The 27,201-nt window shown below is 53.3% G+C and overlaps 2 protein-coding genes across 8 annotated transcripts in view; one reads left to right on the top strand and one right to left on the bottom strand.

Moving 5' to 3' along the window:
- Positions 1-11,496, top strand: part of EPHX1 (epoxide hydrolase 1) — a 40,040-nt gene extending 28,544 nt beyond the window's left edge. For both annotated transcript variants that reach the window (XM_059997549.1, XM_059997558.1), the window contains exons 4-9: positions 2,159-2,386; positions 2,968-3,097; positions 3,612-3,817; positions 6,146-6,254; positions 10,266-10,382; positions 10,994-11,496. In XM_059997549.1, coding sequence (XP_059853532.1) covers positions 2,159-2,386; positions 2,968-3,097; positions 3,612-3,817; positions 6,146-6,254; positions 10,266-10,382; positions 10,994-11,195 — 992 coding nt within the window. In that variant the 3' untranslated portion in view covers positions 11,196-11,496. The remainder of the gene's footprint in view (positions 1-2,158; positions 2,387-2,967; positions 3,098-3,611; positions 3,818-6,145; positions 6,255-10,265; positions 10,383-10,993) is intronic.
- A 522-nt stretch (positions 11,497-12,018) lies between these two features.
- TMEM63A (transmembrane protein 63A) overlaps positions 12,019-27,201 on the bottom strand; it is a 33,233-nt gene continuing 18,050 nt past the window's right edge. For 5 of the 6 annotated variants that reach the window (XM_059997496.1, XM_059997524.1, XM_059997514.1 and 2 more), the window contains 14 exons: positions 25,743-25,823; positions 25,433-25,556; positions 25,207-25,340; positions 23,774-23,911; positions 22,218-22,371; positions 19,954-20,060; positions 19,725-19,811; positions 19,202-19,264; positions 18,091-18,253; positions 17,068-17,173; positions 15,468-15,635; positions 14,633-14,748; positions 14,220-14,282; positions 12,019-12,983 (listed from right to left, as the gene is read on the bottom strand). In XM_059997496.1, coding sequence (XP_059853479.1) covers positions 12,810-12,983; positions 14,220-14,282; positions 14,633-14,748; positions 15,468-15,635; positions 17,068-17,173; positions 18,091-18,253; positions 19,202-19,264; positions 19,725-19,811; positions 19,954-20,060; positions 22,218-22,371; positions 23,774-23,911; positions 25,207-25,340; positions 25,433-25,556; positions 25,743-25,823 — 1,678 coding nt within the window. In that variant the 3' untranslated portion in view covers positions 12,019-12,809. Of the gene's footprint in view, positions 12,984-14,219; positions 14,283-14,632; positions 14,749-15,467; positions 15,636-15,845; positions 16,411-17,067; positions 17,174-18,090; positions 18,254-19,201; positions 19,265-19,724; positions 19,812-19,953; positions 20,061-22,217; positions 22,372-23,773; positions 23,912-25,206; positions 25,341-25,432; positions 25,557-25,742; positions 25,824-27,201 lie in introns of those variants that run through there. The other variant, XM_069540084.1, reaches the window with a different exon arrangement.

The raw sequence follows: 27,201 nt of genomic DNA, 5'->3' as shown, positions 1-27,201 counted from the left end.
TGTGTTCCAAAGGAGATAAAATTACCTACTAAAATAAACTTTAGGAGTAAATTTAGCAGCATAGAAGGACACCCAGGATATATTGTTAAGTGAAAAAAATGAGGTTCCAAAATAGAATGTATGTAGGGTTCTATTTTTGTTAAAAGAAAGTTATGTTCTCTCTTTTTAAAAAAGTCTGAACTGTCTGAATGGCCAAAGAGGAGCCTAAGGAGACGTGACAGATAAATGTAATGTGTCCTGGATGGGATCCTGGAACAGAAAAAGGACATTGGGTAAAAACTAAGGAAATCTGAGTAATATTCCATTGTTTGTATGTACCGATATTATTCAGCCTTTAAAAAGAAGGAAATCCTGCAATATGTGACAACATGGATGAACTTTGAGAACATTATGCTCAGTGTTATAAGCCAATCACCGAAGGACAAATACTGCATGATTCCACTCATATGAGGTATCTAAAATTGTCAAAGAGAGTAGAATGGTGGTTGCCAGGGGCTGGGAGGTGGGCGAACTGGAGAGTTGCTAATTACTGGGTACAAAGTTTCAGTTACCGGAGATAAGTAAGTTGTAAGGATCCGCTGAAGGACATTGTGCCTGTAGATAATGATACCGTACTATATATACACTTAAAACTTTGTGAAGACAGTAGGTCTCATGTTAGATGTTCTTACCACCATAAAATTAAAAAAATTAAAACTTAAAAATAAATAAGGAAATCTGCATACTTAAAGTATGGACTTTAGTTATTAATGTATCAGTACTGGTTCATGCATTGTAACAAATGTACCATCCTAACATGAGATATTAATAGTAGGGGAAATTGAGTAGTGGTATATGGGAACTTCCTGTACTAGCTTCACTATTTTTCTATAAATATAAAATTGTTCCCCAAAAAATTTGTTGCAAAAAGTTGGACAGACAACACCATGTTCTCTTCAGATCATGGGGTTACAATGTGATTTTCCCCCCTTTTGATTTACCTTTGTTTCCTGTTTTCTATAGAAAACATGTATTGTTTGTATAATGAATAAACAACAGACCTTGCTATTGGTGCCAGCCCTCATGGTGGAGGGTTCCAGGTGTGCCAGCAGCCCTGGCTGTGTTTGCCTTGGACACCCAGGCACAATCCAGGCCACTTGCCTGGGAAGGGGCTGCTATCAAAGGGACTCTAGTGGGGCCTGGGATCCATTCACCTGCCCTTGGCCAGGATGGTGTTCCAGTGCCCAGCACTCTACCTTAGGAAAATTTTCTCCACTTAAAAAAAAAATAGTTATGCATATGTCCATTGTAGAAAAATTTAGTAGTTCCTATAACACAAAAAAGACAATAATTTACTTGAAATTCTATTGCTCAGAGAGGACTACTTCTTATATTCTTGTAGTTTATCTCTTCAGACTTTAAAATTCCTATGCACACGGTGCAAACATGCATACATGTGACTGTTTATGAAAATCGGTCATACGATGGATATGGCTTGGTAGTTTGCTTTTACCACTTAGCCATGTATACGGAACTGATTTCCATATTCAGTACACGTCGACACTGTCATTTTATTTTATTTATTTACTTTTTGGCTGCACCGCCCGGCATGTGGAATCTTAGTTCCCCGACCAGGGATTGAACTTGTGCCCCCTGCAGTGGAAGTGCGGAGTCCTAAGCACTGGACCGCCCGGGGAGTCCTGACCGCCAGGAAGTCATTTTAGATGACTGTGTTATATTACAGTATACTGTTAAACTATAATCTATTTCATTCTCTACTGCTGGATATATAGGGCTTTTTCCCCCCGCAATTTGTAAATTATTAAACAAGTATTCATTGAGTGCTGCCACGAGCCAGGACCTATTCTGGCCTCTGGGAATCCAGCCGTGCGTGAGCAGCCTGGCCTCGGCCTTACAGACAGAGCTCACGTTCTCACGTGAGAGGGGCACGCTGCAGGTGGCCGTGAGGCCGAGCGAGCTACCCGGGTATCTGGAGCTCCGTGTAAGCACTCAGCCAGCACTAGCGGTGGCGACTGTAGTCAATACCATGGGGACGCCGAGGGTGGCAGCCCTGCTGTGGCGGTGCAGAGCCTGATTGGCTACCCTGAGAGCTGGGACTGTGGCGTCCACAGCCTCAGGGCCCTCTCCTCCTGATCCTGACTGTGCTCTGTCTCCCTAGGCCTGGACATCCACTTCATCCACGTGAAGCCCCCCCAGCTGCCCTCCGGCCAGACCCCAAAGCCCTTGCTGATGGTTCATGGCTGGCCTGGCTCCTTCTACGAGTTTTATAAGATCATTCCGTTGCTGACTGACCCCAAGAACCATGGCCTGAGCGATGAGCATGTTTTTGAAGTCATCTGTCCATCCATTCCTGGCTACGGCTTCTCAGAGGCATCTTCCAAGAAGGGTACGGGCTGCTGCAGGCTGTGTCACTGCCCCAGGGGTGGGGAGTCGGCTGGGACAGCTTCCTTCAGAGCCTAAGGAGGCTGAGGAAGGAGGGGTCTGAGACCAGAGGGAAGAGAAGCAATGGGGGCGATTTTATTGCCAGAGGGCCAGTGCATCTTCTCAGGATGTGAGGGGCGTGGCAGGTGGGGGACCGGGCCGAGTCACGACTGTCCAGAGCTGGCTCAGGGCCTGGACTCTCGTGTCCTCAGGAGCTGCCAACTCAGGGCAGGTCCACGTGTGGGCCCTGCACTGTTCCGGGCCAGCGAGGCCGACTAAGCCCCACACGCAGCGTGGGCCCACGGATGCTCAGCCGGACCGGCCTGAGCCCATCACACGCCCTCACTGTCTCCTGCACCAAGGCCAGCACCAGGGACACTGCCTTCTGGGCACCGGGCACCCCACCCTTGGGCTCCAGGATTCCTTCTCACCCCCTGTGAGCTGCTCTCCCCTCAGCCTGGGGCGGGGGTGCTGAGGAATCTCAGAGGGCCTGGGAGGACCCAAGGCGTGACCCCCACACGGTTCTTCTTTCCCCTTTACAACCAGGCTTCGACTCAGTGGCCACTGCCAGGATCTTTTATAAGCTGATGCTGCGGCTGGGCTTCCAGCAATTCTATATTCAAGGCGGAGACTGGGGAGCCCTGATCTGCACCAACATGGCCCAGCTGGTGCCCAGGTGAGGGTGGCTGTCAGGCGTGTGTGTACGTGTGCAGGTGTGTGCGCACTGCCCATGTGAGGTGGATGTGCAGGGAGGCGGGTTATGCACGCCAGGCCCTGCCTGGGAGTAGTGTCTGAGCCTTGGAGCAGGGCCCACACAGGCAGGATATGTGTGGACCCAGGGGAGACAAGGGAGGGTCCCTGTCATTCAGCTCTGCCTGGGGCACTTCGACGTGGCTCTTCCCTCCACTTGATGTCACACAGGATTGGTGACTCTGGGCCAGGTTCCCAGGCAGAGAGGGCCAGTTAGAGGAGGGGAAAGTTGGGGAGTATACCTTTCTGATGGACCAAGTCCCAGGAGAGGCCTGACCGGGACCTGCCCTTCCACCATGTGGTCACCCCAGGGGGCAGAGGCCGAAGAAGGCTGGCCCTGTGCTCTTCAGCCCTGTGGCCTCTTTCTCCTCCATCTCTGCCCCTGTCGCTTCCCCACCCTTGATGCCACCCAGCCTCCCCTGGCCCTTCTCTGCCCTCAGCCACGTGAAAGGCCTGCACTTGAACATGGCATTCATTTTAAGAAATTTCTACACCCTGACCCTTCTCCTGGGACGGCGTTTTGGGAGGCTTTTTGGCTACACCAAGAGGGATATGGAGCTGATGTACTCCTTGAAGAAGATCTTCTTCAACTTATTGAGGGAGAGCGGCTACCTGCACATCCAGAGCACCAAGCCGGACACCGTAGGTGAGTGGGCAGGCGGAGGGGAGCCTGGCTCCGTGGTTCGGGTCGGGTGGGCTTACATCCATTCCATTCAGCAAGGCTCCCAACCGGGGGGAAGCCTCACCCACCCCAGGAACACGGTTCACGGGGTGCAAACCTCTTGTGAGAGACTCAGAGCTCCTTCGACCCTTACACGGCATTTCTCCACAGACACGAGTGATGCGTGGTCATAAAATTCCCAAACAACTCCATTGAGCGGCATCAGTGTTCCTGTTGGCTTTGACCCCTGGTCCCTCCACCCCTGAGCCCAAGTCCTACAGTGAGAAGCAGAGGGATGGACAGGGATGGGGGGAGGACGAAGCCTAGGGCTCTTTAGGCCTGGGGCTTTGGGGGCAGGAGGGTGCCCCAGGGCCTCGGGGGAGTGTCCCCAAGACACTGAGGAGGGCCCAGCAACCGTTTCTGCCATCAGGGCCCTGTTAAGGAATAATTTTTTTTTTTTTTTGCGGTACGCGGGCCTCTCACTGTTGTGGCCTCTCCCGTTGCGGAGCACAGGCTCCGGACGCGCAGGCTCAGCGGCCATGGCTCACGGGCCCAGCTGCTCTGCAGCATGTGGGATCCTCCCGGACCGGGGCACGAACCCGCGTCCCCCGCATCGGCAGGCGGACTCTCAACCATTGCGCCACCAGGGAAGCCCAGGAATAATATTTTTTTTAAGATATTAATCACACAGCTATACTTTGTGTGTGGGAGGGGTATACTATATTTTTTGTCAATAAAGTAATTTACAAATGTAAATTAAAACCCCCCAAATATTTAAAAAGATAAAATCATATAAATAAAAAATGAACACGTGTCAAAGATTTTATTTAACTCATTAATTAATAAAGGAACTAGTAAAATGTAAAACAGAACAGTTTGAAGGCAACTGGGAACACTAAAGTAAATTTGCTAATAGATGCAAAACTTGTCAAAATCCACAGGGTAAAACTCAAGTAAATCTCCACGGGACAAATTTATTTTTCTTTTAGTTTTTTTGAGATATAACTGACACACAGCACTGTATACATGTAAGGTGTACAGCATAATGACTTGACTTACATCTGTTGCAAAATGATTAGCACGATAAGTTTAGTTAACATCCAACATCTCATAGATACAAAAAAAAGAGAAAAAAAATGTTGTTTACTATGTGATGAGAACCTTTAGGATCTACTTTGCTTCTCTGTGAACAAGAATCATTTGCATTCCTATCAGTTTTCAACAATTTACAGAGCTGTAAAAATAGCTCTAAGACAAGGGAAGAGGGATCCCCTTGACAATCACATGACCCCAGAAGGGTCCACTAGAAACTCTTCGAATTCCACTCAGAGGATACCCAGAAATTGTTTTGCCCATTTCCAAGTCTTTTAGAGTTTCCATGACAGTCTCATGCTCACACACGTTAGGCAGCTCATGATAATAATAACAGTGTTTTATAAAACCAGTTTTTTTCCTCTGATTATAAAAGTAATCCATGTTCATTGTCAAAAAATTGAAAGATGCAGAAAAGCACAAAATAGAAGACAGTCACCTGAAACCTCTCGTCCTTCCCTACCTCTCCTCTCCCAGACCTGCAGAAGAACTTGCTAACATTTTGGTTGATGAATTTTCGCAAATGGGATCTGTCCATATAACCAGCACGCACTCAAGAAACAAAGCATGACCCACCAGCCCAGAAGCCACCTGTACCCTCTTCTGGACACTACCCATCACGCCCAGGGCAGCCAGCCTCCTGACCTCTGACAGATAGATTGCTTTTGCCTGTTTTTATACTTTATATGCCTTGGAATCCTCAAATAGGTGCTCTTTTGAGTCTGGCTTCTTTTGCTGAATATTTTGTTTGTGAGATCCATCCATGCCATTTTTAATGCTTGCTCAGTCTTTGAGCTTATGAGTGGATCAATATTATCTGTAACTGGTTCCCTATTTTGGACTTTTAGGTTTTTCTAATTTTTCACTAATCATAGAATAGAAACCAAAAAAAGCCCACTTTTTAAAAACAGCATTCCTATGTACTTCTCATTGGGATCCTACAAAACCTGGAGTCGTAGACCCTTCAGTTTGAAGGAAGTTGCCCGTGTAGCGTATGGATCCCTAAGAGGTAGTGGGAGAGGTGTTACCCCTTTTGCCATGAAGGATTCCAAGGCCAAGGGTCAAGGAAGTGAGGTGCTCCTAGAGTTAGGGCAGGGCTGTGCTCTGACGCGGGCTTCCTGCCCACGGTGCCGCTCTGGGGGACCGGCACCGCACCTCTGTCCTGCTGGCCAGCTCCCTGGCCCCAGGCCTGAGCCGCTCGCTTGCTTCTTCCCGTGTCAGGCTGTGCTCTGAATGACTCTCCCGTGGGACTGGCTGCCTATATTCTAGAGAAGTTTTCTACCTGGACCAATCCAGAGTTCCGAGACCTGGAGGATGGAGGCCTGGAGAGGTGAGACCCCGTCCACCCCTGCTGCTGACACCGCCTTCCTTACCCACTCCCTTCTCGCCATCTTCATCCCTGCCCGCTTTATCTGGGTGGGATGGTCAGCAAGTTCCATCTGTTGCTGGATGTCCCACAAATCCTCACCCTGTGGCCAGCCTAACCCTGATTTTTGGATGAGGAAGCTGAGGCCCAGAAAGGTCTAGCCTCACAGTGGAGGGGTCAAGAATAGGATGCAGGGCTCAAGACTGTTCTGGTTGCTAAGCAGCCTCCTCCTGGGACCGGGGCGTCCAGAGGGCAGCAAGAGCCTCTTATTGGTCAAGACGTGGGAGCAGCCCACGGCCCCTGCCCCCGAACCCTGGAAGAGCCGGGCCTCATGGCCGTAGGAATGCATGCTCTGTGGAAGCTGGTCCTGCAGGGTGGCTGCAGAAAGAGTGGGGAGGCTGTCCTGTCTCCCGAAGCCTTGGAGGCTGCAGCCTCGACAGCACAAGATTCCTGGGTCCCTGGTCTGACCTAAGCTTCATCAAGGTTGGTCTTGACCCACCTTCTCCAGGGCCCATCCCTTTTGTTATTGCTTCAGAGACACAGAGAGTGCCCGATACAGTGCTAAGATGTGGAAAAGAGTGAATGGATCTGGCCCTGGAAGTAGGGACTTTGTCTAAGCCATGCCCTAGCCCCAGCACCTGGAACAGCACTGGGCATATAGTTGGTGCTCAATAAATACTTGTCTAATGAAATGAGCTCTAAAGATACATGCCAAGAACTGTGGGGCATAGAGAAAGGAGGATTCACTCTGTTTAAGGGAGGGGAAATGACTGGGAGAATCTATTTGATCTGGGCCTTAAAGGATGAGTAGGAGTTTGCCAGTTGGAAAAGGCGAAGAAGGGAATTTAGGCAAAGAGAAGAGCAGAAGCAAAGGTTGGAGTGATTAAAATGCATGGTGTACTTGGAAGGGGTAACTTGTCCAGAGGCTGGAGCAGGTACAGTGGAGCCAGACCACAAACTCATTGCTACAGGCGGGTCCTCCAAGAGCCTCACCCTGGGATCTGTCTCCCCCGCCCCACACTGGGCAGCACCCAAAGGTCAATGGAGTGCCACCGGGAGCACCTTGGCGAGGGGTCCGGCCCTGCTTCTTGCACACAAGTACCTGGAGCCAGATGTGAGGCCGGCCAGATGGCCCGCGGGCTTCCCCCTTCAGCTTCTGCTTGGCTGCATACCAGAGCACCAAAGCTTTGAGCAGGGGACAGACGTGATCAGATCTGTGTTCTATAAGGGACACAGATCTTTTTGCAGGAGGGTGGAAATGGTTGCTGTGGCAGTTTTCAAGCTGTGGTCAGAGCTGTAGGGGTGATGGAAGCACTTGGCCAACTTGCCAAAAGCCAGTTCACCCGTTTATTTATTTTTAAAAATTTATATATTTATTTTTGGCTGTGCTGGGTCTTCGTTGCTGCGTGCGGGCTTTCTCTAGTTGTGGAGAGCGGGGGCTACTCTTCATTGCGGTGCGCAGGTTTCTCATTGCGGTGGCTTCTCTTGTTGTGGAGCATGGGCTCTAGGCACGCAGGCTGCAGTAGTTGTGGCGTACGGGCTCAGTAGTTGTGGCACGCGGGCTCTAGAGCGCAGGCTCAGTAGCTGTGGCGCACGGGCTTAGTTGCTCTGCGGCATGTGGGATCTTCCTGGACCAGGGCTCGAACCCATGTCCCCTGCATTGGCAGGTGGATTCTTAACCACTGCGCCACCAGGGAAGTCCCAGTTCACAAGTTTAAATGCTTCTTTTAACTGTTCAGTTTCCATTGACTGGTTTTCATTTTGTTATCAAAATTGCATTTAAAAAGATGTTCAGGACTTCCCTGGTGGCGCAAAATGTGGTTCTAAGGATAAAAATGTAATCGACCAACTGCATCTAAATAGCTGAAGCAAACAAGTAAATTAAGCAAACTGACCATTTTGGGCCAATTGGCTTCTGATGAATCAACGAAGCTAACTGCATACAGCTGAGGAGTCTGGCAGGCAGAGCAGCAAATGTTCTTTTTTATTTTATTTTATTTTATTTTATTTATTTATTTTGCGGTACACGGGCCTCTCACTGTTGTGGCCTCTCCCATTGCGGAGCACAGGCTCCGGACACGCAGGCTCAGCGACCATGGCTCACGGGCCCAGCCGCTCCGCGGCACGTGGGATCTTCCCGGACCGGGGCACGAACCCGTGTCCCCTGCATCGGCAGGCGGACTCTCAACCACTGCGCCACCAGGGAAGCCCGCAAATGTTCTTTAATCCAGGCAGCAAGGATGGGGTGGGAATGCAGGAGTGAGGGCAGCAGGGCTTGGCGGGGACACAGGCTGAGCTCATTTTCGTCACAGACATGCCGAGTGGGAGATGCTGGCAGGATGCCCGGGCACAGGTGTCCACTTGGTAACTGGGCTCACAGATCTGGAGCTCAGGTGGGGGGTCGAATTGGAAGGAGTTATTTCCACTGTCCTCTTGGTGAGTTAGTAGCTGGAGCCACAGGGTAGATGTCCTCAGACAGAGTGCAGCAGGGCGGCATCCAGGGATGCTGGGAGGAGCCTTATTGGCTGCTGAAGGACCAGAAGTGAGAGAGTCTGGGAGGACAGACCTGGTGAGAGGGCCCTACCTGCGAGGCCTGGGCAGCAGGGACAGTTCCAGTGTGCAGGGTCAGGAGGCATGGGAGAGATGGCAGGGGCGGGAGAGAGGGGCAGGGGTATGGAGCGAGGGGAAGGCCTGAGGGCATCCGGGGTTGGGGGGCGGGTGACTGACGTTTGGGCCTGAAGAGGCAGATGGAGGCATTTAGGGCCCAGGACAAGGGGCGACAGCTCTCCTAAGCCCCAAATCTGGACTCAAGCAGGGAAGGGTATGGGGGGTGGGAGCTGCTGCCCCATGAACTTGGATTTCCTCAAAGAGGCAGGCAGGGCAGGCGGGAGGCTGTGGGTGAGCACACGGCCATCAGGACCTGCTGAGGAGGTGGCAGCTGAGGTTGGAGAGCGTGGCGTCAGTAGTGCTGGAGTCCCCTCACGTCTGTGGACTGTCGGGTGGGCTCAGGGTGGCAGAAGGCCCCCAGGGTGAGGGTACTGAAGGGGTGAGTGATGGCAGGGGAGCGAGAGGGCAGGGGAGGCCATATGGAGGGCTCCGGGGACTCTGGACGCAGGCCGGGCTGAGGGAGCCCAGCAGCAGGAGAGAGAGAGGGCCTGGTGGGCCCAGGAGGAAGTGGGGCTTCCAGAGTCTACAGGCCACGTGCTCCAACATTAGGTACCAAATGATTATTTCCTTCCAGAGTGTGGGGCTCTGCAGTCTGGGTGGGTTCACCTGCTCAGCAGTTCCCAGGCTGGAGAAGAAAAGGGGTGTCCCCTGCTGAGTGGGTGTGGCGGGTCTCTGCAGGAGCCCATGGCTCCCTCCTGGGGTGACACAGGTTTGGCGGGAGGCAAGCTGGGGGCTAGTGAATAAAAATGCCCCAGGAGCTGCTGACCCTGCCCTGCTTCTCCTGGTGCCCGGTCAGGGCAGGATCGGGGCTTCTGAAGCCTGCCTGGAGATCAGGTTTGGCTCAGGGCCTGGCAGGGTGGGCCCCCCTGAGGATGGTCTGAAGGTGGCCTGCACTGAGGTCCCAGGAGTGGGCACCACCTCTGAGCAGGGTTTGCAGCATCCTACCCACCGACCTCCTGGCTACCCAGCGGTGACCAGCCAAAGCCTCTGGGTTCAGTTGACCTCACCTGCTTCACCCCTTCTGGCCTGAGCCGTTAGGCAGGTCAGGGAGGGGGCTGGCTGACACCACCCAAGATGACAGCCTGCCTTGTACATGGCCATCACTCTGCATTACCTGTCGTCACGGTTATGGTGACGCTGGGCCAGGCCTGCCTGTGGCACGGGGATAAGATCGCCAAGCTGGCAGTGAGGCCTGAGGAGGGAAGCCAGGAGGGCATAGCGCCTGGCGTACAGCTTGAAAGTGGCGGCCCTTATTTGTCATACAACTGCACCTGGCACTGAGAGGGGCCTTCTGGTCTGCTTTCCCAGGAAGTTCTCCCTGGACGATCTGCTGACGGGCGTGATGCTCTACTGGACGACAGGCACCATCACCTCCTCCCAGCGCTTCTACAAAGAGAACATGAGGCTGGACAGTAGGCACGAGGGGTAAGTCCGGCTGAGCCCGGAGCGGGGCTTCTGAGGAGGGTGCCTCCGAGGCAGGGAGCAGGGGAATGGCCTGGCCTTGGACTCGAGGGAGGACGTTTGATGCGGTAAAGTACAGCCTAGCCTTAGGTGCGCACCGGGAGTGTAAGATGAGAACACAATTGAAAGGCCAGGGGCGTTGGGAGAGATTCCTGTCATTAGAAGTAGCTCATGGAGGGAACACCAGGCCTGGCCCCCAGACATCCCGAGGGGCTCCCGCAGGGCCGGGAGGCTGTCCTAGGGTGGCGGTGATGGCTCTGGGACTTCCCCGGAACCCTTTCCTGATCTCACAGGGAGACTCTCAGGCAGCAGCAGAGGGAAGGGGGGGGACAAAGGTGGGAGTTAGAGGCTGTCCCACCCCACCTCGGTGACGCTGTCCAGCTGGGGCAGCCCTTCCAGAAAAGAGGGCCCCAGAGAGGGCTGGAATTGAGGTGGGCGGTTAAAACCCTGGGTCTGTCCTTCTATGGCTCCACGTGGGCGAGCGAACTGAACCCCCAGCCCCCTGAAGCCCTGCCTTGGGGGAGAGGGGGACCAGGACACAGCTTCCCCCTCAGTGGGATCTCTGTCTCTTCCAGGATAAAGGTCCACGTGCCCATGGGCTTTGCTGCCTTCCCTTGTGAGGTAATACATGTCCCAGAAAAGTGGGTGAAGTCCAAATACCCGAAACTCATCTCTTATTCCTACATGCCCCGTGGGGGCCACTTTGCTGCCTTTGAGGAGCCAGAGCTGCTCGCCCAGGACATCCACAAGTTCGTGGGGCTGCTGGAGCGGCAGTGACCCCGGCGGGGACCGGCTGTCACCTCGCAGGCAGCCCCTGCCCTGGCATGGCAGGCTTCCTCCCGACACCCACTGTTTTCCCCGGAAGCCCCCGGTCTCCCAGCCCAGCTCCCAGTAGAAGTGAGGCTGGCAGGGAGGCCCCCTCCCAGTCCTCTGTTGGCGGAGTTGCCCCTTTCCCCAGGAATGTGCTTGCTTCCATCCCCTGCCCGTGCTGGGACCCCGTGCTCACCCCTCCACACACACTCCCCACACACTTTGTTAAGCAACATGGCTTTGATGATAAATGATTTTCCTTCTAAGAGCAGCTGGAACAAGTGACATGTTGAGCCCCTGCCCCACGTGGGGTGCCCCTTCCAGCAGAGCTGCCAGGTCTGCACTGGGGCCCTTGCTCCAGCCTGGCCAGGAGAGGCAGGATGGGCCACTGGGGCCGGCGGGAGGCCACTCTGTCTTCCCAGGTGCCGCCCGAGGCAGCTCTGAGCAGAGGCAGTGAGGCCGAGTGACTGCCGGGGACCTGCCCACCTCGCCTGGGCGGGGATGGAAGCGGCCTCCCAGCTCTGCCCACCGGCACCCATCACACCAGCTTGTGCCTCTGGCAGTAGGGAGGCAGCTTCTCTGGCAAGTGCCCAAAGGTGCGTCCCAAGCCGCGGGATCCCGTGGGGCGAGAAAAAGCAAGAGGCGGCGCCCCTCCTTCTGTGGCCATAGATCTCCCTTGGCTTCAAGGAGGCCCTGAGCACTGCTCCCTTTGGAGGGAACAGACAGATGGAATCAAGGGCTGGAGGCTGAGCCCCACGCACTGGGCCCCGAAGAGGCGGCATCTCACCAGTCTGGCTGAATGGGCATTTTATTAGTGGTCCTCATTGTCTCTGCCAGCTGCAGGGGACCCTAACCCAGCCACAGTGTCACTGGCAACGTGACAGAAAAACACAGAACCATGGCAGGGACGTAGAGGAGACTGGGGCAGCCCAGCACCGGCCCGCTCCCGTCCTGCGCCCTGCGGCTCGCTCCGGGGGGCCGGGGGGCAGGGGTGTGAAGGGCCTGATAGCCAGAAGGGGAAGCTGGGATGGACCTGGACCATCATCTGGCACCCATCTCAGGCCTGTGGTTGCTGCAGACTCTTTGGTTATCAGTTGCATGTGTGCCCGGAGGAGGGGGGCAGTGTCTGAATGCTCAGAGGGAGAAGGTCTTCCACATGGTACCTCCCCCTCTTGCTTGATACAGTCACCACACTAATGGGTTGGAGGAACACAGTGCCAACACACGATCCTGCTGAAAACCGTCAGGGGCACCATCCCGGCCACAGAGCTGAGCACTTACGCAGAAGGGGGACTTGGAAATAAACAGAGCCTCGGGCAAGCAAGGGAGAGGCCAGAGCTGCACATCCTGCCCTTACCACTGCTAGGACTAGAAAAGACCACCACCTGATGGCAGTCCCGCACTTCCGCCTCAGCCAGGGGCCAGAGCCCCTTTCTGCTCCCATCTTGTTAGAGCTGTTGTGCTTAAACAGGTGGAAAGAAGTCCTGACTTGGTTGAGGTTGGAGTCGAGCCACTTCTCCACCTGTGTCTCTTCCCCTCCCCACTCCCCGGGTCTGGACCAGCCCGGCAGCTCCCCGGCCCTCAGGCCTCCTGGCGGGCGGCCGCCATGCCGTCCGCAGGGCTCTGATCCAGGCACTGCCGTGGGACGGTCCCACTGATGTTGTGGATGGCGATGGCACCGTAGGTCTGCTGCTGCTGCGGGGACAGGGCTGTTTTCTCCGAGGACAAGCTGTTCAGAATCCGGGGCACATAGGACTGCCAACAAATGGGGGTGTTAGTGCTTGGGTGGGATGGGCACGAGAGTCCCTATCCCGTTCCTCCCCTACCGCCCCGCCTCCCTCCAGCCGGAAGACACACAGAATGCTCGTGAAGGACACAAAGAAATAACATCAACCTAGGACATCAGGACCTAAACTATGCCAACTGCAGATTTTCCTAACAGCCAGAGCAAATCAGAACACACAGTCACAGTTCTCCTGGTCAGGCAGAAGAAAGCGCACACATCAATTTCTCAGAGGAAACAAAACTCTTCCTGGCACTGGATTCTAGAAGAACTTCTCACTCTATGTAGGAAACAGCTCTATTGACACAGGGCAGGCTTAGGATGCTGTCAGTGGGACTTCTGAGCAGCTGACCGACTCTGCAGGTTCTGTTTCCTCTCAATCCCAGACTCCAGCTGCCGACCTGAACCAGGCTGGGAACGAGGGATCTGCATCATCCCCCTGCCCTGTCTGGCAGGCACAGTCACAGGTGTGCCTCTGGGTAATGAATCTTCCTGAAACCTCCTCTGGGGCTGGTCCAGAGACAGACACTGACACCCGAGAGGGAGCCACTGGAAAGAATGCTGCTGCTGATCTAGATCGGCGCTGTCCCAGCCCTGTCTGTCAGGCCGGGCGGTCACAGCTCCGGGAGCCTGTGGCTCCACCCTCCTTTCCCAACCCCACCCTAGGAGCAGGACCCTGGAGGCCGGAAGCAGGAAGAACCAGGAAGGAAAGGAGTCCTGGTGTCTTTCTAACACTGTGCCCCCCCTCCATAGCAGGTAAAATGTTCATTTGTTGAATTCAGAGGGGAGTTAGTGTGACACCCTCTAGGTGCCTAGCAAAGGACCTCACACAGGCAGGTGCTGGCGAAATGCTCTGATAAAGCTTCATCAAACCGCAGGGCCTTGCCATATGGCTTCGCTAAAGGCCCAAGCTCACCAAGCATTAAATATGCAGAGAAGGAAAGTGAGCAGGCAACTGAAACCGAGGGAGACGGGTATACATCAAGGCAAAACTAATTATCTTCTGGTGATGGGTGTGGCTTCACACATGCAAGAGAAAACATCCAGAGGGACCAGGGATTCCTTCTCAAATGACGTTAATTCAGAAACCCGCCTGGCACGTGATCAAGGGACTTCTGTCTTAACAGGAGAGGATCAGAGCAGGTTTGCAGGGCCCATCTGGTCGGGGCCGGTGCAGATGCTCACGCTTGGCTAAGAACCGCACTTACTGTGAACGGTGATGGCACGTGGGCCCCTGCCTCACTTCCTTTGTCACTTGCCGATTCTTCCGTCTGCAGACAACAGCAAAAACTTGCGATGATAAACAAAACCGATCTTCCTGAACTAACACCCTCTAAACAAACAGACTATTAACACCCAGAATAATAGTACCAGCTGGCACAAAGCTCCCCGCGGCAGCCCAAGAGAGGATGGTGTGGGCAGTGCAGGGAGCAGGGAAGGGGGCAGGGAGGGAAGCTACACATCACACCCAGCTACCCACGCCTTGCCCGTGGATAAATAAAATCTGGAGAGGGCCGTTGATCTGTTGATCTGGGAAGAGGTGGAGACGGGTTGGAGGATGAAGCCACCATCTTCTCCTCCCAGACCCTGGCTGGGCAGCAGGGGGGGAGGGGCCCTTTACCTTGTAGTTCAGAGGGCTGAGGTGCTTGAAGCATCCAAAGCAGGTGTAGGCCAGGCAGACCAGGATGGTAAGCAGAAGCACCAGGAAGGTGAACACGGTGAGGGGAGCCTTCAGACCTGCGGACAGAGAGATGCCAGCCTTGGCGGGGGGGAGGTCACACCTGGTGCAGGAACCGTGTGTGGCTTCTCCCTCAGGCCGAAGACGAAGAGAAGGCATCAGCCACCCCCTTCCCACCATCTCCAGCAGCTGGGATGGCATCTTCACAGGCAGGGGCACAAAGAGTGACCCACTGAACAGCTGGCGTTATCCCTGGTCGGATTTCAGGTACTGGGGCACCGGGTCAAAGGCAAGTTGCCAGCTTCCTTGCCGGGTCAGTTCCCTCCAGTCTCCAGTGCCCTCGGCAAAGGCACACATCTCTTCTGCCTCTTCCTTTTTCTCAAGAGTGGCAGTTCTCCCTCCTGCGTGTCCCCACTGCCTCCACACCGTGAAGTGTGAGGACCTGGGCCCATCCACACCCGCAAAGAGCATCGCGGACGAGCTTCCCCCTCTCTGGTTCAGCCCCTTCATAGCTGGTAAAGGGACCATCTTCTCTGTCAGGCTGTCTGGGGCAATCGCCCTGGCCTTCACCAGGTTACACCTGACCTCAGGATAGCTTGGAACTGGGCTGTCGGCGCTGTACCCAACCAGCCCTCACCCTTGGGGTACCACCTTCTGATTGGACACCGAGTTGATGCTCTTAAAACAGGAAGGGATTTGAGTGGCTGGTGTGGATGCGGGAATAGGAGGCTGGGTGTTGCCTCCTGCCCTCCACCCCCGCCCTAGTCAGGCCACTCACCCAGGCGCAGGAAGGAAAAGAAGTAGAGCCAGAAGAGGCACAGGATGGGAGCGGCCAAGGCCTGGTTCACAGCTGCGAAGTGGATTCTCTTCTCCAGCTTTGCCGGGAGGTAGGCAAAGTAGAGGTTGTGCCGGTCGACCATGTGCTTGAGCAGGATGTAGATGAGGCCTGCAGGGCCAGGGCTGTGAGCTGGACGGTGGCTGGGCCGCAGGGGCCACTCGACGCCCTTCCTCCTGGAGGTGGCTACTTGTGCCGGGAGCTGGGCTGGGGCTGCGGCTGGGCTACGTGCACACGTGCACGTCCTGGCTCCTACTGCTTTTTCTCCTTCTCTTTCTCTCCCCGCCCCGCCCCGCCCTGTCCACCTCTCCCCCTCTCTCCTTTCCCCACCTCCCCTCCCTCCCTCCCAGCCTCTTTCTGACCCAGGGAGTAGAGGTGTCTGTGCTGCTGTCCCCACGGAACATTGAAATTCTAGGACCATTTTGGGGAAAGAAGCGATTTTACACCCAGAGGCCTGGCCTCAACTTCCTCCCACGCTGAGCCCCCCTCCTCTTATCCCTCAGTGCTCCCATGCTCCTTTCCTTCTCCCACCCAAGCTGACCCCCTGTACCGTCACTGCCAACAGATGCCCAAGCGTCTAAACCCAGGGATGGCACAGGAGGTGGGTGGGTGCTGCCTTTTCTATCATGTCAGGTTCTTTAAAAACATTTTTTGTTGTTGTTTTGAAGGAGTAATACTATCGTAGATCTTTAAAAATAGTACGAGGGCTTCCCTGGTGGCGCAGTGGTTGAGAGTCCGCCTGCCGATGGCAGGGGACGCGGGTTCGTGCCCCGGTCCGGGAGGATCCCACATGCTGCGGAGCGGCTGGGCCCGTGAGCCATGGCCGCTGAGCCTGCGCGTCCGGAGCCTGTGCTCCGCAACAGGAGAGGCCACAGCAGTGAGAGGCCTGCGTACCGCAAAAAAAAAAAAAAAAGTACAAGAGTATACAGGGAAAACTAAAACTTCCTCCTTTCCCTAAACCACAGCTATCACTGCCAACAGTCTCCAGGGTGTTCTGTTTCCCTCCAGACGCTTCCATTTGTCTGCCAGCTCCTGATGGTGTATTTTAATTGCAAGACCTTGACCTTGTAAGTCAAACAGTCCTAAGTTCATATCTGGGCTCTACTCCTCACTAACAAAGCGTTAAGTGCTTCATCTGTGAAAAGGGGACAGAAACAAGACCTGCCTTGAAGGATCGTGAGAGAATTAAGTGTGACAGTCCACGTGGAGAGTGACAGTGGCTGCTAGAGCCAGGACACAAACACGAGAGCCTCCACCAGTGCTGCTGGCACTGTGCTAGCCGCTGCCGGAGGGTCAGCCAGGAATGAAGTGGTCAGCCGGCAGAGGCCCTCAGACCAGGACGGGTACTAAGAGAGCTCGCAGTGTGGAAGGCCCGCGGAAGGAATCCACGGGAAGTGAAATTAAATGTGGCGTCCCCTGTGGCTCCCTGGCAGCTTCTGGTTCCTGTGGCCACAAGAGGCCCTCTGTTTGTGGGGCTCCAGGACGCCCTGCTGATGGCTGTCAGCCATCCGCCTACCCGGGGACCGGCCCCAGGGCCACTCACCGAACGGCACGATGATGGGGCAGGTGATGCTGTAGGCCATGATGACGGTGAAGACGCAGAGCATCCACGCGTACATGGCTCCAAACTCGTACTCGAAGGCCTGGTTCTGGGAGGGGGAGGTGGTGAGGGGCTTAGGGGTTTGGTCCACATCAACCCGCCTCTGTGCACTCCAAGTGGTCGGGGAGAGCACAGTGCGCGAGGACTTTGGAAGTGGGAGGCTCACCACGCCCCTCACCTCTCAAGGCCCCTTCTGTCCCTCCACAAGCCTCCTCCAGCTTCACCTGGCTCACACCCAGACCTCGAAAGGCACAATGACTCGTGTTTTCGTAGTGTTTCTCTTGTTCTAATCCTGTCTACACAACAGGCCTGTGAGCCCCCAAAGGGCAGAGGGGCTACATCTGACTGTAGAATGATACTCCACAGACTCTGTCAGACCCAACATCACTCCGCCCCTTCTAGCCCTGTGTCCCGGGCCAAGCACTTGACCTCCAGGTGGCTTAGTCTGTGCGTCTGCAAAGCAAACTCCAGTAGCGCCCATCTCACGGCGGGCTCTGAGGATTAAATGACAGGATGCAGGGCTTCTCCTCTTATGGTTCCCACAGGGGCAAAGGAGAATAAAAGAGAACCCCACACACCCAATTTAGAGAGTCCTGGAACAAATGCCACCAGCCCAAAATGCCTTGACCTCTGTAGTAATCTAAGAATTTATGCAAATGAAGGTCCATGGGAAAGAAGTGTGTGTGTGTGTGTGTGTGTGTGTGTGTGTGTGTGTGTGTGAGAGAGAGAGAGAGAGATCAGCCCAGTTAAAATGCAAAAATCCCCACTCTCTCCTCCAGCCCGAGTCAGTGTGGAGGATGACCTAGCCAGGCCCTCACCCAGGCTCCTTACACCTCCTCCCCCCACAGCCCTGGGCCCAGTTGAGAGGCCCTGAGCAGAGTGCCCGGCACTTAGCAGGCGGCTGGGTGAACGCGGGCGGCGGGGAGGCTCTGGGACGAAGGCGGCGCCCACCCCCAGGCTCTGTACCTGCTTGATGTTTCTGCGGTCGGCTGCAGTCTTGGCCATGACCATGCGGAAGGTGTAGAGGATGAGGCCGGGCAGCCGCAGCAGCTCCATGCCGTTGCCAATGAAGGCCGAGGCGATGACATAGTTCACAAAGAAGGCGCCCTGGTCGGGCAGGAAGACGCACCTGGGGAACCACCGGGTGTGCGAGCTGAGCGCCCCGAGAGGGAGAGGGGCCCGTGACTGAGCAGAGACGGGACTCAGAACTGACCACGGATTTGGCCATCTGGGAGTCACTGTCAACCTAGACCCGAGCTGGTGGGGTATGGGTGTGTCTGTCTGTGGCTGCCAGCTCCCAAGTCCTCAGTTTACCCAGCGAGAACCCATTTAAGAAAATTCACTCTATCCTTTCAGATAGGCACGGCCAGGCTTCCCTGTGAGCAGTCCTTTGGAGAAGTCTATCTTGGACATTCGGGCCTACATTAGGACTTAAAGTATAGTACAGTAGGGGCTGGGAATGAATCCCAGCTCTGTCTCTTAACTAGCTGGGTAGCCTTTTTTTCTTCAGCATGTCTGGGCCTCAGTCTCATCTGTAAAATGGAAATAGTCAAATTTCTGACTCATAGCTTGTTTAAAGATTAAATGAAAGAAAGAATCAAGCATTTAGCATAGCATCTTCTTAAATAACAGCTATTACTATTAAGTGGGTTCGGTACAAGTTGAAAATACTAACGAGGACACACATTAGAAATAAGTTCAACTCCTCTCTCCTAGCAAAAATAATCCTGGACCAGACAGTCATTCTGGTTGCAGTGTTAATTATTATTCTCCTTCCCCCTTCCCTGGCACCACTGAGACCCAGCAGTTCCTTCTCCCCAGGCGGTTCTGTTCTCAGTAAGTAAGTTTCAAAGAATGAATGAGAACGCCACTAATTGAGTTTCAACCTAAAAGATTAACCACATTTCTGCACTTGTAGCACAAAGTGGGTCAGTTCCCCCGGTGCAGCCCCGCCAGGAACCTGTAGTGGTGCGGGGAGTCCACAGGCCCTGAAGGACAGACAACCCTCCCCCCACTGCAGCCCCAGCCCCAGCCCCTGGGGGACGTGGCTCCAAAACTCAGCGTGGCCGATACTTACTCCAACCTGACAGAGGCCTCCGAGGAAGTTTTATCAAAGAGCCACCGGAAGAAAAAATCCAAACTGAAAGAAAAATGAATCCCGTAAGAACTTATTTCCAACAGTCCATGTGATCACTGCATATGTTTTCATTTTCTTCTGCTTTTTTTTTTTTAAAAAAAAGGCCAAATCTCAAGATCTACCCTGGTTCTCTAAGATGCTACTTATTATACCATAACTCATTAGGGCCTGCTTTAACAGAAACTTCCTTCCTCAAAATAACCAAAGCCATGATGAGACCCTCTCCCTAAGTGGAAGGTCCATGGTAAGTTTCATTTTCAAGCTTTTTTTTTTTTTTAAGGCAGAAAGATCATATCTCTGGAAGAATCAGTGGGCCGGCACAATTGCATGCCAAGTGAGTGTGACAGGTTCAAATGTCGTCAGGAATTTGCAACCACTCCCAAAGCATCTGCATTTTCTTGAGGACAGTGTTCTCTGTTGTGACCCTGGTTCTGAATTTAGAGCAGGAGGTGGTAATATGTACCTGGTGAGGCCCAGGGAGGGCAGAATCAGCACCATGAAGATCAAGAATATGTAGACCTTGGTCATCATGATTCGGTTTTCCCCTGACCTGCAGGAAGTCAGAGGTGAGCCGTCACAGTCCCTCAGGTGAACCGGGCGTCCCCAGTAAGGCCCCGGCTGTATGCCCATCGCGCTGGCGGGGAGGGGGCATCAGAGACACCCACCTCAGGGGCGAGCCCCAGGGAACTCACTTGGTCCAGTGAGACTCCAGCACCGTAGAGTAGTAAACGACGGTGGGCAGCAGGGCTGAGAAGGACCACAGGAGGAGGGTTGGGAAGAACTGGCTGATGATGGGGTCCTAGAAAACAGTCCACAGCAGAGAGAGCTGTGAGCCCTGGGGGCTTTGGGCCATGACCTGTTGGCATGGTGACTCAGTGACCTCTGGGATTTTGGTCACTTTTGTCCCCCAGAAGCAACACTGTACCTGGTACAGGGTAGATAATGTCGGCTGAACAGACAATAACAGCACCTGACATTTGTACAGTGCTTTCTTTTTCTTTTTCTTTTTCTTTTTCTTTTTTCTTTTTTTTTTGCGGTACACGGGCCTCTCACTGCTGTGGCCTCTCCCGTTGCGGAGCACAGGCTCCGGACACGCAGGCCCAGCGGCCATGGCTCACGGGCCCAGCCGCTCCGCGGCATGTGGGATCTTCCCAGACCGGGGCACGAACCCGCGTCCCCTGCATCGGCAGGCGGACTCTCAACCACTGCGCCACCAGGGAAGCCCCAGTGCTTTATTTTTCTTATTTTTATTTAAAGAAGATTTTTGGCCACGCTATGTGACATTTGGGATTTTAGTTCCCCCACCAGGGATCGAACCTGTACCCCCTGCAGTGGAAGCATAGAGTCTTAACCACTGAACCTCCAGGGAAGTCCCTTTATAGCTCTTTAGAGTGAAGAATGCAACTTCACATACAACTGAACTCCACTTGTCTTACTGACCAGAGAGATAACCTCCTCCATTCCCTATAGAAAGCCAATGACGGACGCCAAAGGAAGACAGAGCACTGACGGCCAGGGCCCTTCCCCAGCCACCTGGCCCAGTCGTAGCTTCCCAGAACTGCTTCGTGATTGTTCCCAATCTCATCTATGCCTGTTGTACTTGTTATTGCAATTACATGGTTCGATTAACTTATTACCTTCTCTGATAAAATGAGCATAGCAATAGAGAGATTTCTTTGAAAACTAAGTTGGGTACATTGGAAAGACTTGATAAAGGCCAATTTCTCAAAAACGCTGCTGAATTAGATGAGAGTGAATTAACTGTAAAAGACCAAGGGAAATGAAATCTAGGAGGGTTCTATACTTTGAACGGCTTTGCAAGTATCTTTAAGTTCTTGCTTGACTGTGAGAAAGCAAAACTAGAATCACAAACAATGAAATAAGCGTGTGTTTTATATAAAATACACAAAGGGGAAATCCAGTCAGCAGATCCTTCCTCAAAAGAACAGGCCTTGACCATACATCAAAAGACTGGCAAAGGAATAAACATGTAGATGCTTTAAATCTAAACAAAACTTACATATTTTTTATTATCTATTGAGTCATTTGGTCATCACAACGGCCCCATGGGTATAACATAGCGGAGTGTTATAGAGGACAAAGCCAGTTTTTAGAGGAAAAACCAAGGCTCAGAATTCCTCAGCTAGGGAATGGCAGAGCGAGGACCAGGCCCTCAGGCCCCCCAGCCCACCGTGCTCTCCCAGAGTGTGATTAACCAAATGCCAAGTGGAACTGAAGAAAAAAGAAAGGATATGGAGTGATATTTCAGCAAAGCCAATTGTGGGAAACCAAGTAGATGCCATTTTAGGGAGTGTTCAGCTGTTATCAATTCATCTAACGTCCTTAAAAATCATCCATTACCTATCTAGAATAAGGACCTTTACAACAGGATTATCAGAAACTGAAATATAAAAAGAAAACTTGATTCATGACCCTGCCACCCCAACCAGAGAAGGCTTTGCATCCTTCGCTACCCACTCCCCGTAGCAGCCATCCTGCACACACATGACTGGCACACCGCTATAACCACTGCTGAGAGACAATTTCATGTTCTGCTTTTATCGTAAAACCCCACGTCTGCCACAAAGTCTATACAGTTTTTAAATGGATGCTTAACAGTCTGTCAGACTGAATATACCTCGTTCAACTCCTAATTCTACCCCTACTGGTGAACATTTAGGTTGATTCCACTGTATCTATGTCTCTATAGTTAACACATATACATACACGTATACATACACTTACATGTATACGTAAAGTATATACACACATGGATATCTACATAACGTTACTATAAAGACATTGTAGTAAATGTGGCCATGCCTGCTCAGGGGCTTCAAAGCACGTGAGCCGAGTGACACGGCCTCTGGCTTCAGTGGCCCCCACGGCTCTCGGTCTCATTCCTCCCGCACCCGCCATGCCCTCCTGGCAGAGGCCCTGCAGAGTGGTCACTCACATTTAGCGCATGGATGGGTTTGGTGACGTTGAACTTGTCCATGGTGGACAGGATGATGGAGGGCGTGGTCAGGAAAAACAGCCCCAAGAAGAGAGTGAAGTTGATGCCCAGCCATTGGAACCACCAGCGGAGGCCCTGGATAGAGAGGTTCTTCCTGCAGAGGGGAGGACACAGGCCTTGGAGGTTTATCTCTCAGGCTCTGGCCACCTATGACACCTACAGTGCCCACGGCTTGGGTGAGTCAGAAGGTCAAATTTAGGCAAGGCAAGAGACTAGACTGAGGGCTCTGGCTGAGGGCCCATCTTGACCTTGGGAGCACAGGCAAGTGTCCTAAACTGACCTTCAGCTATAGGAAGGTCGAATTTGGGGTCCCTATGAGCTCAGAGGGAAAACAGGTTATCTGCAGCTAGAGCCTGGGAGCCAGAACCTACTCGAAGAGATGCCATGAGCCCCCCAGCAGACCAAACAAGGCTGCAACATGGCACTTCTCAGACACACTAAAGACACGTGACTCCCCACAGGGCCGTGAGCTGTGGTGTGAGCTGGAGGGAGGCGGGGGACAAAAGCAAAAGGCGCAGCTGGAACCCGCCCTGGCTTCTCACCCCACCAAGAGCAGACCGACAAACCAGTCCCAAGTTTAGAAAGCTCAGTGACCCAAAGAGCAGAACTGCCAGGGGCTGAAATACAGCCCGGTGGAGATGGGCGCCCAAACCCTGCTCTGGACCAGGAACTGAGGCCAGGCCGGATGGCGAGCCATGCTGGGGCCTCTGCGGGGCTGTCCTCACCCTCGGCATCGTGCTTAAGGCTCCTGTGGACACAGCTCGGCTCACCAGCTTGTGGCCCAGGCTAGAGAGGCGGCTGGCACCTAACCCAGGGCTGCACTGTCTGTTACAGCAGCCTCGAGCCACAGCAGGCTACTGCGTGTTGAAATGTGGCTGGTCCAAACAGAGATGGGCCAGAAGTGGCACATACACGCTGGACCTCAAAGACGCTACGTATGAAAAGGAGACGGTAAAACATCTCAATTAAAAAAAACTGATTACATATTAAAATGATAATATTTTAGATACAGAGGGAGAACTCTTATTAAAGTTAATTTTAACAGTTTCTTTTTTTTTAAGACCTGTTTTTTTGTTGTGTTTTTTTGTGTGTTTTTTGGCCTCACCGTGCACCTTGCAGGATCTCAGTTCCCTGACCGGGGACTGAACCTGGGCCATGGCCGTGAAACCTGAAATCCTAACCACTAGGCAACCAGGGAACTCCCCAGTTTCTTTTACTTTTTTTAATGTGGCTAAAAGGAAACTTAAAATTACATACATTGCTCCCATTATAATCCTACCAGACACTGCTGATACCGGGGAGAAACAATGGAGTGAAGTCCTGGCTGTGGACACACCACCCACCCCCATCACGCCTCCCACCCCCTGCCCAGAGGGGTGCAGGAGAGTATGAGTGTCTCTCTGAGTGCCAGGTCACACCGGTGCTTCCAGGTGACTTGGGCAGCCCTGCAGGGCTCCCAGGCCCCATTCCCGCCCCTTGCCGGCCTGGGGGCTCACCAGCAGATGTCTTCGGGGTAAGCGGCGAAGCTGACCGTCCACTTGGAGATGCAGAGCTCTCTGCTGTGGGAGGATGGCTGCGGGTCACTTTTGCACTGAAGGCCCTGACACTTGCAGGCGTTGAAGTCCTTCAGGATGCTGCCAGGAAATGTAGAAATGGCCAGGGTCCAGACCCCTCGGGGTACCATGTACCCACACAGCAAACAGGACCGTGTGAGAGTGGGAGCCCCATGGCACAGGACCTTTGCTTTATTATTAGTTTATTATACTTATGCTATAATTAGTGCTATGAAAGAGGTGCCATTCTTAGCACATTATGTGCAGAATTTTGCTGAATCCTCAGGACAACCCTCTAAGCCAGGGATTACCATTCCTATTTTACAGATGAGGAAACTGAGGCTCTCAGAGTTAGGTTTTGCACCCTGTCTGTCTGACCCCAGCTCCCACGCTGTTGGCATTGCCCCAACATAGGGTTCCTCCTTGCGGCCCCCCTCTGCCCTGCCCATGAAGCTGGACATCCCGCTGCCAGGCCCGGGGCCTCACTTTTCCACTCCCTCACCTCTTCCCAGGCCCCATAGCAACATTAGACTGCATCACCTACGACTCCAAGATGCCCCTCCCTAGGACTCCCACCCCCACCCTCTCCACACCTTCCCTCTTTAGTCTCCCACAAAGAACCCACCAGCGCCCCTACTCCTGTCTCAGAACACTCTTCCTCTTTCCACTGGCCTCGTCCCCACCCCAGCCTCACTTGAGAGTCTGCAAGGCACAGCCGGGAGTCTGTTCCCAGGGTTCACGATGCACAAAGCAGGGAAGGCAGGGGAAGGAGCATTTGCTGGGCCAGCTCCTTTCCGTCTCCCTCTACCGACCCCATCCCCTGCTGCCCCCGAGGCGAGACGACATGGAGATCCCAGGCATGAGAGCGTTTTAGGAGCTAGAGCTCATGCCAAGGTGCACTATGAAAACCCACTCCCTTGGGCCAGGCTCTCAGCAGCAGTGAGCATCCTGGAGTGCCCAGAGGTATTCCCCCACAGCAGTGCATTTGTAGGGAGATGGGAAGGCCATGCACAGAAGGAAGATCTGTGGTTCCAGAGTGGGTACATGAAAGAGGGTGGCATCCACCCCACCTGGTGAAATGCTGGCTCATAGAGGCAATGGGATCCCTGGGGCAGCTGGTGAGAGCCCGGCAGTGGGTAAGGCCATATCAACCCAAGAGGGGCTCAGCTGGAATCACCCATGCCCAGCTGTCACACAAACATCGGCCAGGCCTCCCCAAGGGAGTGGGTGTGGATGGCTGCCCCCAATCCCAGCCACACCAGCAGAAGGAAACGGAAATGCTACAAATCCCAGCGGTGGTGGTCCAGCAGTACCGTCTCTATCCAAGAGGGACAGCAATTTAGCTGGAGGCAGACAAGGAACATGCCCACACTCACTAGGTGGCCATGGACTTTTCCTGGAAGGTGACGAAGGCCATTCCCAGGGGCTGGTCCTGGACCCTGCATTCCTCTTCTGTGATCCTCTCCGTCAGCCTGTCCTTCATGCGCGTGTAGTAGGCGATGGCATCCTCCTACCAGAGGACACATCCCCTTGTGATGACACGGCCCTGTGCAGGTCTCGGGGGACCCAGCGCCCACGTTCCCGGGGGGTGTGGGCCCTCACCCACTCACACCCCTTCACTTCACAGCAGCAGAACTGGCCACAGGGCTTGGGGTTGATGAGGGTCTGCTGGCCTGTCTTCATCTGCAGGTTTGTGTAATAGGTCAGGCTCTTCTCTGTCTTTTTTCTGCAGTGGGAGGGACAAACTTCAGACTCGCAATCCTGTGGTGTGACTCACAGAGCCACTCCCCTCCTTTCCTCCCTATGGGGTCCGAGGCCAGCAAGGAAGGAGGATGGCATCTCAGAGGGAAGGAGTCAGAAAGGTGCAGGCCAGCTCAGCCCATGCCCGCCCACCCTGCCAGCCCTCCCTTACCTCTCCCTGCACAGGTAAATCAGCTTGGCCACGTTGTAGCACAGCTGGACCTCCACCACTTCACACGTGGGGTACGCGTCCCTGTGCCCAGGGCAGATCAGAAGCAAAAGATAGCCATTGGAAAAGAGAACCCCCCAGGCAGGAGAGACCCCCAAGACTCCAGGGGTGGCAGAGCAATTACACTGCTCATTTCTGTGCCAGGGGAGACCTCTTTCCTCTTTGTCTTTTACCGAAGGGGGAAATTTTGAAATGTAATACAAAGAGGTCCTTTTAAATAGCATGAAAGTAACTGCCTGAAACTGACAAGTGTATACCCACTTGGCTTTAAGTCAGTCAGTACTTCTCCTGAAGAAAAAAAATAACACTATTCATTACCTTCTCTACCCATGCAAAGGAGTAAATTTATTGTTTGCTCTAGGTCATTTCTACTCTGGACCTTCACTGAAATCCTATTCCGTTTGTGACCCTTTTGAAGATCACAGACCTTTTTGGTCTCATGAAAGCAAAGGACCCTCAGCCCAGTAAATGCATTAACTTATTTGATCCTCGCCATAACCTGTGAGGTTTGTGTCCCCATTTTACAGATGAGGACAATATGTGTCGGAGAGGTAAAACGACTTGTGCCCAAGATCACACAGCTAGTGAGTGTCTGAGCCAGGAAGTGAATCCAGGTGGCCCAGCTCCAGGGCCCATGCCTGTACCCAGCGTACGATGCTCCCTCACCATATACGCAAAATCCTATGTGCAACTCCTGGGCATTCCTGAACCGTGTAAATCCCCACCTACTACTTGCTAGGCACTGGGATGGAGCCTGGATAAGTTTACATTTTAGTGAGAGAGAGAGACACAGCCCATAGACATGTCAGGCAGACAATTTCAGGTCCCATTATGAGCTTTGCGGAAGAGAACAATGGTGTAAGCATCCCTTCTACAAGGCAAATTCACACATCAATCCCCATGGATTGCAGCAGTGTTCACTAAAAGGGATGCCTGAAATAGGAGAAAGTGTGATTCAGTGTTTGTAATGGGAATGAGAGGACTTTTTTTTCTCTTTAAGGTAATATATTAAGTGGAGCTACTGTTTCCAAATGTTGCCTAACAGGAAACTTTGGGGAGCTGTTTCAAGGAATAGAGAAAAATGATTCCAGTACCCAATGTTTATGTATAGAAAAATATTTCTAAAATACTTAGAGTTTCTAAAAGAGAGGTTCGTCAATAAATTTTAAACATTCATTTTGCAATTCTGTTTATACTAATAATTTGCTTAGCAAGTGTTCTTCATAAACAGTGCCAAGCCAAGCCAGCCCCTAATCCATACTACAAATTAATGACTGCTGATGAGGAACGAATACAGCCTGAAACCTCAACTCCCTAGCCCAGGTGCAAGTCCTCCAGCCCAGGGTCCTGGGAGCCTTCCCGGCCTGCTCTCCCCCGACCATCCCCTTTCCCGAAGCTCCAT

This window comes from Delphinus delphis, chromosome 1 (genome assembly GCF_949987515.2).
Source record: "Delphinus delphis chromosome 1, mDelDel1.2, whole genome shotgun sequence".
In the NCBI taxonomy this organism is placed as follows: Eukaryota; Metazoa; Chordata; class Mammalia; order Artiodactyla; family Delphinidae; genus Delphinus; species Delphinus delphis.
The sequence above is the reverse complement of the archived record's forward strand: the minus strand, read 5'-3'. Positions and strand labels throughout refer to the sequence as shown.